The sequence below is a fragment of the Lactuca sativa genome, chromosome 4 (assembly GCF_002870075.4).
Source record: "Lactuca sativa cultivar Salinas chromosome 4, Lsat_Salinas_v11, whole genome shotgun sequence".
Lineage (NCBI taxonomy): Eukaryota > Viridiplantae > Streptophyta > Magnoliopsida > Asterales > Asteraceae > Lactuca > Lactuca sativa.
The window spans coordinates 145,016,730-145,028,822 of NC_056626.2; the positions used below are offsets into that span (position 1 = coordinate 145,016,730).

Here is a 12,093-nt window from a genome sequence, read left to right on the forward strand (position 1 = left end):
AAGTGCAACAGATTGTTTCATCAGATTATGACTCAGATCAATCTTCTGATGATTCTGATCTAGACTTTGCTCCAATCGCTATTCTCAAGAAAAAGAAAACCAAATCCACTGGCCATATGTGTGACTGGACTCATACCCTAGCCTCTCAAAAGGCTCCGGTAGTCCTTGGGGTACCCGCAAACCCATTCGCTACTACCCTATCCAGCTACTCGAGCACAACAAGTGTGCACGATTCATCTTAATGTGGAAACTCACCCCCAACTAGATCCCAAGAGGATCTAATTGGTTCTTCTCTCCCTAAGGACTCCAGGGCTTCCAGACTTCACTTCTTTCAAGAACCGGAGTTGCGCTCCATTCTAGACTCTGTAATCCAAACAATCAATACACCTACCCAACCGCAGGGCGATTCTTCAGCCCATGCCAGAACGGAGCCGAGGCCAAACTTGACCACGGGTCAAGGAGACCAAGGACGATTTGGAAATCCTACTCTGCTTTCATCTTTTTCAGGTGGTTTAGGCACATCAAGCACAAATGTGCAAGGATCTGTGAACCCACCAAGCCCACACAACTTGCATAATTAAACATTTTGATAAATGATGAAATAGTTAAATAATACATTGGAACCATCGGGCGTTACACAACAGAAGGCTTAAAATTTCAAACACAATAACATTTTACAACCCACCAAGGATCTGTTGGATTAGTGTCTAAGTCCATAATTATTTTGGTATGTACTTGACCCGATGGTGCATGGTCCTTTTGGGTTGCTTTCACTAAAGCAACTTGATAGGATGAATTATGGAGAGAAAGGATTAAATATGATTTATTAATATATTATGAGAATAATATATTAAAGGCGAAATCATATTGTTTAATTAATATTAGTCAATAATTAATTGGTAATTAGTTTTGTGACTAAAAGAGATTAATTAAACTTAAGGGACTGGAATTGTAATTATAAGATAATTGAAATTTGGGCTATGGATTGTCTTAAATTAAGGAGTGGAAGAATTCTATGGGGAAACCCATAAGGAAATCGTCCAAGGCCTTAATTAAAGGAGTCCATGGGTTGCTTAGGGCTTAAGCATCCAAATTAGGGTTTCCTTGTTAGAAACCCTAATAGCCTCCTATATATAGATCCCTTAAGGACCAAAAACGTGGCTAAGACTTGTTCTAGGGTTTCACACATTTTTTGGGCAGCCTCCATCCTCTCTCCTCTTCATCCTCTTGCTTATGGTGTTTGTGAACCATTAGAGGAGTGACATTTGTGACTCTAAGCTTTCTAAAGTCATTACAAGGAGATTTGGGATTGTTATTGCTACATAACAATCAAGGTAATATCTTAAACCCATTCTTATGTTAATATGATTAATTTTATGATAGAATTAGGGTTTATAGTCTTGGATAACTTGCATGTACAATAGAGAAACCTAGATCCAAGCATTAGGGTTTGTATGAGCACATAGGATGTTCTTATGACCAAAACCCATCAGTGGTATCAAAGCCTTGATTGGTTTCTATTCTATTGATGCCTTGTGTGTTTATTCAAGTTGCAAAATCGATTTTTGGGCTCCCTGGCTGATGAAATCGGCGAGTACCACAGTGTACTCGGCGAGTAGGCCTCAACTCGGCGAGTACAGTGTGGTACTCGGCGAGTTCGAGCGTCAGATGGAGCTATTTTCGGGATTTCTTGCTGTTTATCTTTGAAATACTTGCCTTTATCGTATTAGATCAATATAAATCCGATTTTATGATATATATATATATATATATATATATATATATATATATATATATGACTATATTCTTGATCTAATTGAAGATATTTATCAATTAATAAAATATTTGTTTCCTTATGTGATAATTGACTAAGTATTTTGATTAAATTGGTAAATTGTTTTGCAAGAAATCATTAAATAAATCAAATATGGATAATTATGTGATTAAATGTTAATTTAGGTTATTTGTTATTTGAACCTTGTGTTATGAAATGTTTCATATTTTCACCCCTTAGGTTTTATAGTTTAAATTTGAACCCAAAAGTTTTGTTGTTTTGAAATTTAAATAGTTGAAACCCTAATGTTTTGAAAAGGTTTCAAAACTTGCCCTCAAGTTTTGGAATTTAAATTTTGATTAATAGTTTAATTTTGATGTATATTTAAATTCTAAACCCTAATGTTTTGAAATGTTTCAAAACTTGCCCTCAAGTTTTGGAATTTAAAAGTTGATTAAAAGTTTAATTAGGAATGTTAAATTCTAAAACCCTAGTATTGTTTTGAAAAAGTTCAAATCACACCCTTATGGTTTTATTAATTAATTAAGGTGTATAATTAAAATAGGTTTAATAAATCCATAAAAGTTTTGGTTTACAATTTAATTGAATTAAAGGTATAATTATTAAATTTGACCACCTAGTATTTTAAAAGTGTAAAATATACCCTATACTATATATAACATTAAAAGTCTAACATTATATATATGTATGAGTAAAAGTCAGTCTTACCGTTAGTAGGCCTCATTCACGAAGCTAGTCTATAAGGGGTGTTTAAGGAAATTGCCTATAAAATGGCGATTGAATGGGTATCCACTCTTACCCACCGCACTCTTGACTAGTGGAGGGTCGTTAGCCGAACGGGTAGGATAGGATGAAACCTTCCATTATAAGTATAATGAAGTACAAAAGTAACTAAATGTTTTTCAAATTCCCAATCTTAGTTACTTAGGCAAAAGTGAATTGATGCAATTCCATGAAATTACACTTTCTGCCCTTGCAAAGAAGTTAGTGGAGCGTGTGTGGTTTACCGGCACACTAAATGGTTCTAAGCAAAGGTAGCAAAGGGTGACTCAATGTTTGTCATAGTTCGGTGGAGCGTGTGTGGTTTACCGGCACATCGAATAGGTGACTGTAACATGTGAGGGCACCGTGTAAGTTTGCATGGTTATTCACATCCGCTTTGTGATCCTCGGCATCTCAGTCATAAACAAGAGGGGCATATCGAGATTTAAACATGCCATTGACATGATTCAATGAATCTCATAGGATCTAGGAGTTTTCATAGATTTAAAACTTAATTTTCTTTTTCGTTTTTCATGGTGGAAATTAGTGAATCGTCATTCACTTACCTTCAAATGTTCTGCAATTTGGGTTACGACATCCCTCTCCCGAGTTCTAGAATATTGTGTTGGGTCTTAGCCTTAGTATCTCATTTGGGTGATTTACTAAGGACTCAATCAATCAACTAACTTGAATTCATTTTCTCCCATTTTGTAGATGTCAAAGTTTGACAACTATGGTCTTCCCAAATCCCGTGGAACAAGCTTTCCACATGAAGATGATATTCCACGATTCGATCGACGAACAAGAAATCATGCTTCACTTCCTCCACCTCCTCCAATTATTCTCCCTAACCCACAAGTTCAAAGGCTTGAAAAGTTCAAGATCACTCAAGCCCTATTGGCAAGTAAACAAAAGAAGGAAAGTCGGTGTGTGCACACGTCCTAGGGATGAAGTCACACATCGATAGGTTAAGAATGTTGGGATCCGTTGTCTGTAAGGAAATGGCTGTTGATTGGGTTCTGCAGTCACTTCCTAACTCATATAGTGAGTTCGTAAGAGAGTAATATATAATGAACCGCGACGTGACCCTTATAGATCTCACCTATATGCTTATTGCTGCTGAATCAGCAATGGTTTGGCGCAATAGAAAAGCAAAGTTGATTGGTGAATCTGCCTTCAAGACCTCTATGACAATGGCAACGAAAGACATGCTATGATCAAAAGGTTTGATCATAAGAGAAAGGTAATGTCTAAAGTAGTTGCATGTCATGTTCCAAAAGAGTCTATTTGTCTTTATTGCCAAGAGAAGGGGCATTGGAGACGAAGTTGCCCCATTTACCTAAGAGATCTAAGAGATGGGAGAGTCGAAACGTATGGCTCTAATATAGGTAAAATCCATTAAATAACTCTTTTAAGCTTCTATTCTAGATTCTTAATACATAATGTGATAAGATTACAATTGATGTTTTGAAGAATCGAAGAAAAGAAAGGAAGCTTAAGGGAAGAAGTGAGCAGAATCTAACCGTGAAGGAATGGATTTCGATCGCATTTCTCGAAGATTATATTCTTGAGCTACTACTTAGAGTTAGAATTAGATTGCTAAGAAAGACGTATTAGCATAGTTTTTCAATGAATTGCATTGTAAGGACAAATTTTTTCCGCAATAAAATAAATTTTGATTTTATATTATTTATCCTTGCAATGGCATATATGAAAAATTGATGTTTGAATGTTTCTCTTATTAACAATAATGGATTTGGTTCTTATTATGTTATTTGAGGAAATGTCGAAGAATTTACCGAATAAGGAAAGTTTCTCATCACCCAAGTTTCAATTGGACAAAAACTTGGAATCATGCAACTTGGTTGCACGATGAATGAGAAATTTCATATTTGGAAATTAGACTAATTCATTGACAAAGTATCAAGTGAAGGACTAGGAGATCGAGCACACAAAGTTGCGTGTTGATCAAGTCCACCATAAGAGTAACAATGATATTCGTCATGATTTACTAAAGGTTTAGTAAATATGATTATACTTACAAGATTAAGTGTAATTATGAATTGATTGAAAAAGTTTAAATCAATAGCAGAATGAATAAGAAGAATCAAGTAGGCAGAAAGATAAAAGTTTCTCCATTCTAAGAAGAAGGGAGAGTACCTTTTATGCTTTATGATAGGTCTTAATGATTAAGAACCATATCTCAATTGATCCTCTAAGTGAGTCTTGGTACAAGTGTATGTTTAAGAAGAGGAATCAAGGATTGGAGAAATGGTTAAATCAAGAGGTCAATCATACTTCGTTCCAGTATAAGTCTTAGAGTTAAGATTGCGACATTGAGTGAAAAGTATTAAGAAGGTTTATAGCATTCATCAAATATGGAAAAGTTGTGATGTCTTGGATAAGACAAAGACCAACTAGGACCAATTTATGAAGTGTTTTGATAAAAGCTACACTAACTCTTGAATATTTGTTTGTCAAGAAATGGTTATTGACAAGAGAATCTTATATGTCAAGGAGTCAGTGGGAGTCTTAATGGTCTTGAAAGGTTTCAAGAACAAATCAAAATAGACCTTATCGATCATCACTAGCACACGAGTTGAGGTTTACAACCTATAGTGTTGACATTATTTTGTTTCTGTGCCAATCCAATCGAGTTAATTATGCATGTGAGTCCTATGAGTTCTCATTTGAATGCATAAAAGGCAAGGACCTTGATCAATGGAAAGTACATTGATAAGAAAAGGTGAGCTGCTTAACTACTTGGAAGACATGGTGGGCAGCTGTGCTACCATAAGGCAAGAAATCGAGATTAAGAAAGTTCGATCCATATGAGTTTGAATTTGTCGTAAACTTTGGTTTTGATAAATTCACATGGATAGGAACAAGTACATCGTTTAAATCTAAGTGTCATAAGATTTCCTCCTTCATGAAAATGATTGTGAGGAAATACTTTCACTAAGAAAGATTTTAAGAAGATACTGATTGTAAAATTGCATTCTCGAATTCAATTATGGTTACGGTATCCCTTTCCATAATTTGAATTGTGAGGTTTGGCAATTGTTTAGACACACATATGAACTATCTAAGGAAAAGGGGTATAAGTTCAAGAAGCCTTGATAAAAGATTATCAAAGCATTAAGTATTAGAAACATGAACTAAAGAAGTTCAATAAGTATTGTTTGTCTGAAAGTTAAGATGTTTCTACAGACATGTCAAAGCTAGTGGGAGCATAAGTGTTATGTTTATAATAATCATCATGATAGTGGGAACATAAATGTTATGATTGTATGATTATTAAGGAAAGTATTGCAAGTTGGCAATATTAATTATAGAAAAACAATAGTTATACCTTGCAAAGTCGTAAGTGTTGTAAAGTTGTTTTGCTATAATTAAGGGAGAGAATATTATGCTTCATTTCAAATCTAAAGGCTTAGCTTGTGGAATGTTAATAAATTTAGTCAAAGGTATATAGTGTGTTCTTAAAATTTCGATTATGATTACGACATTCCTCTTCACAATTCGAATTTTGAGAACATAGAAAATGAAATATTATGGCGGAAGATTGATGAAGTATCAAATCTTTATGTAAGACATTGTGCACTGTGTCCCATACGCTTCAACTATAGGATCAATTGCAAATGCTATAATATTTGACCATTCTAAAATTTTCCAAATGTCTAGCGCATTTAGAGGGAAAAAGGACAAGAATCGGTTTTGACTAAGATAATTAAACAACTATCAAAGGAGAATCCAAAGTTTGCCGAGGATTAGTTGCTTGTGAGTAGTTAGAAGTATAGTATTGAAAGATATGGAAATGTTTCCATATTGGATGGACCATATCAACATTATTATGAATAGATAAGATTCTATTAAGAATGAGTTGTCATATGGAAAATATGGAAACGTGTCCATATTGGGAATTGAATATTGAAAATCTATGACTAGATTAGAAACTTTTATGCAATAGGATGTTCAAAGGAATGTACTTTGAGTGAGAGACATCATATCTAAGGAATAGTATTGTAACAATCTCCGATAGAGGTTTTTGTAATATCATTGGCAATAGTCTTTGTGACTTTGGTGCAGTGACATTACGGAAGGATCATTGCATAAAATGTTAGAATCTAATATATTCTATAAGTGGCAAGAATTTGATATTATTTTATTTATGGAAAGGAATTAGGAGTTGTGAAATGAGTATGATTGGAAATGTGTTCAATGTGATCTATTTCACAAAGTAAGAACCATAGGTAAACATTGTGTGCATGCTAGGAGCATGGGATAAGTGTTGTAATTCGAGTAAGAAGTTGATTAACCGAAACGACAAATAATGAGTAATCGATATGGTGATAAATAAAAGGTGTTTTATTTATGCTCAAAGGGTTGAGGCCATATGGGATTAGTATTATTCTTGTGTTTCACTTTGCATGTTTTGACTTCCTGAATAATTTAATTGGTTAAGAACAGTCAAATTATTCGAGCGGGCCACAGTCGTTCATACGTTGGAAGTAGGTATGAATAAAGATTGTCGTGAATTGGTGTGTGGATTGTCTAAAAGAGTATTAAACATAAGCAAATGTTTGCTGCAACGTTCATGAGTGCTTATGAATATGATTTGAGCATTGGATTAAACCCACGTTCACTTGGATCACTCCATGGATTGTATCACGAGTGATTGGTGAGACGATAACATCTTATATTCTTGAAACCGAGATGTGTGAGTTGTATCTTGCGAATCGGTTGCACATTGATAATATGTAAACGCACTAGTAACTTGGTGTTATAAAACATATTGTTGTGTGTGATTCGGTGCGTGAGTGCAAGCGAGCATTGAATCAAAGTTTATCCGTTCCTTTTATCCAAAGTAGGATAAAAGCGATATCTTTGGGCCCCTCGATGATTTAGTGATGACAAACGTAAATGCTCGGCCGGGCTAGGGCTAATTTGATTTGTTCAATTAGTCAGTCGTCATAAATCGGGAATCGAGAAATAGTACAAAGAAAATGATTGGAAATCGTGTCTCATACGATATCTAGAATGGAGGAATATATGATCCCTTATCTAAGGACACGCGTATCTGATAAGATCAGAGTTGACAGCGGCTTTGGAAAGCTACGATTGCAGATCAGGATCTGAAGTCATACGCATAATAGTCATTTGACTTATCCAAGTGGGAGACTGTTGGATTAGTGTCTAAGTCCATAACTATTTTGGTATGTACTTGACTCGATGGTGCATGGTCCTTTTGGGTTGCCTTCACCAAAGCAACTTGATAGGATGAATTATGGAGAGAAAGGATTAAATATGATTTATTAATATATTATGAGAATAATATATTAAAGGCGAAATCATATTGTTTAACTAATATTAGTCAATAATTAATTGGTGATTAGTTTTGTGACTAAAAGAGATTAATTAAAATTAAGGGACTGGAATTGTAATTATAAGATAATTGAAATTTGGGCTATGGATTGTCTTAAATTAAGGAGTGGAAGAATTCTATGGGGAAACCCATAAGGAAATCGTCCAAGGCCTTAATTAAAGGAGTCCATGGGTTGCTTAGGGCTTAAGCATCCAAATTAGGGTTTCCTTGTTAGATAACCCTAATAGCCTCCTATATATAGATCCCTTAAGGACCAAAAACGTGGCTAAGACTTGTTCTAGGGTTTCACACGTTTTTTGGGCAGCCTCCATCCTCTCTCCTCTTCATCCTCTTGCTTATGGTGTTTGTGAACCATTAGAGGAGTGACATTTGTGACTCTAAGCTTTCTAAAGTCATTACAAGGAGATTTGGGATTGTTATTGCTACATAACAATCAAGGTAATATCTTAAACCCATTCTTATGTTAATATGATTAATTGTATGATAGAATTAGGGTTTATAGTCTTGGATAACTTGCATGTACAATAGAGAAATCTAGATCCAAGCATTAGGGTTTGTATGAGCACATAGGATGTTCTTATGACCAAAACCCATCAGGATCTTCTTGCAAGAAATGGAAAGATAAAAACACAACCATAGAAGGAAGAACTAACAACAACCTTTGATGAACCTTAGGTCCTCTCACTACTAGAAAAACAACATTTTACGACGCGCAATGCATGTCATAAAACGCTCAGACGACGCGCAAATGCGTGTCAAGGAAGGCCCTGTCATAACAAGAAACGACACGCTTTTGCGCGTCGTCTGTTTACGACGCGCATTTACGACGCGCGTTTATGACACGCATTTACAACGTGTAACTATGACACGCAATGCGTATCAAGGAAGGCCCTTTCATAAAGGAAGACACCACGCATTTGCGTGTCGTAACCTTACGAAGCGCACGTTTATGACACGCAATGCGTATAAAGGAAGCCCCTGTCATAAAGGAAGACGACACGCATTTTTGTGTGTCATAGTTTTAAATGTTTTTAAATTTATATATTTTTGATAGATTTACTAATTTTCAAATTAAATAACACACGTTAAAAGTCTCATAATACAAAATAAAATACCATAAACAATAAAGATAATTCATTGCATTAATATGTCAAATACAAATAATCATTCCAATAGTAAGTAAATGTTGGATAACATCAAGTGAGCAAAAGTAATTACATTGACTGACTATGCAGTAAAAAAATATGTATTGCTTAAATTATGTTATACTAAATCAATATGAACCTTTTGCTGATGAGAATGCTTTTGGCAAAAAGACTTCAGTCTTGGAGGTCTTGCTTTTCCTTTCTTAACAGATAACACCTTCATCTCAGCTTCAAAGCTATCGATTTGAGATTCCAGCTCAGACACCTAACCAATAATAAGCATTTTCATATATGATGTCTAAATGAGGATCCACATATGTAAATAATAAAACAAAGGGAGGCCTTTAAAGTACTAGTATAATGCTATAAAGGCAGTAGCATAGTGTATTGTTTAACCAATCTCTAGTCTCTGATTTGGCTTTCTCCTTTGGATCCTACAAAATATCATCAACAAAGAAACTTCACTATATAATGACTGAAGGTTATTTCCATGTATCATACGCAAAAAAAAAAAAGAAACTCAATAGATACCGTTTTAGGCTGTTGTCCTAGGCCTTCTTTAGAGAAAGCTTTTTTCTTTTTCTCCTTTTCACAAATCTTAAAACGTTCCATTTCTCGCTCAATAAGCTTGCGAGCATCCATCAGAGCCTGCTCATAAGAGGCACTAACCTACGTCAACATGTATCAGAAAGAATAACCAGATGTCAATAAGGCAGTAAATGAAACAAGATATAGGAATCTAATTCTTAGCATAGAAGCTAAAACTAGATTAAATTTGAGATAGTGTGGCAGCAATAACAGAAATTGTAAGTGCCAACAAATAATGACCAATGGAAGATAGCATATGTATGTGAACCAGAGAACACAACAAGCAAGTAAGCAAATTGTTTTTCTTCAGACCATGCTCTTAGTGAGAAACACTATGTCAACTCCTCATGGCCTTTTTGTTTAAGCAGAGCATAGAACTAGTCACCAGACAAAACTAGATGGTATGTGATGCTAATCAAATGCATACGTATATGTACTTCAAATTATCATTTGTCAAACAAAATCTAAAGTAGGCATTAAGCAACTTTAGATGATTCTTCATTGTTGGTTAGCAGAATTTGTTTCATAAGGCAACTAGACTGGGTAACCAGCAACTGAGACATGCTTTCAAGGGAAGAGTGAGAAGAATGGAATACAAATGGAAACATAAATGACCTTCTTATCCTTGATCTTGATGGACTGTATCCATGTCTTAATCTGGTCTCTGTACCTCTGAAGTTTCTTAATCTCCTTTAAGTCGGCCTTAAACTACTAACCTCAAGTATAATAATCTTCTTCCCTGTGTAGCATATAACATAAACGTAATAAAAATAAATAAACAGAACACAATACATTGAAAATTAAAAACAACAAATTGTTTATAACTTACCTATTTTGTAACTGTTTACCGTATACACCATGCTCTTCACCAGTCAAGGGCTCTGGTTCACATGTTTCAAGAAGCTTTACTATGAAATTTTTAAGATATGTCATATCCACTCCTTCCCTCTTTTGTGATCTTTCCATGTTTTGCAGCTCTTCCTTTAACATAGCTTCCTGTGGGTTAAGTTGTTAATTTTTATTATAATAAAAATAAATAAAAACTCAAATTTAAAATACTTGTTGGCTGTGAAGACGATATTCGCATTCAATCTCTTCAAGTTCCTCTTGGAAGATCAAGAAAGTGCATAACATAACAAACATAAATAAGTTTCTTAAATCATATAAAAATATATTTTACATGAATTTTAAAGAATAATTTACTAACCCAAAAAAAATGATCTTTGCATTATTTCTACGAGTAGTACAGTACAACACAGCAAAGTATACAAAGTTTTTTTTTTACTATTTTGCCCTTGAGGCCTTGACAGTTCAATGTTGTTGTCGTGTTCATCGTTTATGATTGGTGAATGTTGATGTACCTGGTCTTAACGACTTATTGGACAATTTGTTTTACCAAATTTCCCCTTGTTACATATTACTATTAATATTGTCGGTAATGAAATTTTTTTTGACCAAATTGCCCCTTGTTCATATGCATGCCAAGGTGGAAGCATGCTTAAAAATCTATCCCCGGGCCCCGCAGGGACAATGTCCCACAAATTATTAACCTAAGAAAGCATAAAAACATAATAATATCTTAAAAAACATGAAAATCTGATCAACTGAAAGGGGAAAAAGAGACATTTGTAGTACCTGATGCAAAAGATTACTATGTGTAAGCATTACTCCTTTTGGATTCCCAGTGTATATAAGAGCATCCACATCATCAGACTTGATGGGTTCATAAACATACTTTTCACCTAAAGATTCATATAGTCAGTCTAGATATATGCACCAAAACATGCTATGTAGTATGGAATTGAATCTCGGATTCCAATTCCACTGGAACTAGTAACACCCTAAAACATTACATTCTATCTAACAGATGCCTTTGAATTAAATCCCGTTGCAATCTGGTGATATAATTCAGGATTATCCACAACAAGTGCAACACTGTTATCCAAAGAATGCAAATTGTTGACATGAGGAGATTTGAGTCTATTTATAATTTTATAAGCTTTCTTTCAGCTTTGATATTGAAAGTAATGTAACTTTTATGCTAACATTTTAGAATGAGTGTAGATGTGTAAGAGCTCTTCTACAGATGATTTGGATCCTCTCACAATGTTTATTGCTCCTGTAGCCATAATATCTACACCTAAACTTGTTACCTTTACTATATAATTTTAAATTAGAATTAAACATAATCATATGTATCGTTTGTAGTCTCATGAATTCAATGTATTGAACTACATTTCATTTCCTGATTAGAGTTTTTATTATTGAATTACATTTCATTTCCTGCCAGTTAAATGTGTGAAATTTTTTAATTTTTAAAGATTAAAAGCGAAGACCTGGTTGTATGTCATATTTGTAGGTGGGTCATGATGTGGACCCACCAATGCAACCCGATCACCAAATCTTTCTACTGAAGA

General features: G+C 34.4%; 1 protein-coding gene across 1 annotated transcript; it reads right to left on the minus strand.

The window, feature by feature from the left end:
* Positions 1 to 9,206: 9,206 nt before the first annotated feature.
* LOC128133525 (uncharacterized) lies at positions 9,207 to 11,341 on the minus strand. Its single transcript, XM_052770997.1, has 7 exons — positions 11,312 to 11,341; positions 11,140 to 11,226; positions 10,532 to 10,672; positions 10,292 to 10,384; positions 9,620 to 9,757; positions 9,442 to 9,522; positions 9,207 to 9,353 (listed from the first exon to the last, which is right to left on the minus strand). The coding sequence occupies exons 1-7, from the start codon at positions 11,339 to 11,341 to the stop codon at positions 9,207 to 9,209; spliced, it is 717 nt and encodes a 238-aa protein (XP_052626957.1).
* Positions 11,342 to 12,093: the final 752 nt, after the last annotated feature.

Coding starts and splice junctions, on each gene's coding strand:
- LOC128133525 (XM_052770997.1), bottom strand. CDS start 11,341: ATGCTTACACATAGTAATCTTTTGCATCAG. Junction 11,227..11,311: donor ATAGTAATCTTTTGCATCAG/GTACTACAAATG, acceptor ATGCTTTCTTAG/GTTAATAATTTGTGGGACAT. Junction 9,758..10,291: donor TCAAGATCAAGGATAAGAAG/GTCATTTATGTT, acceptor ATGTTGACGTAG/GTTAGTGCCTCTTATGAGCA.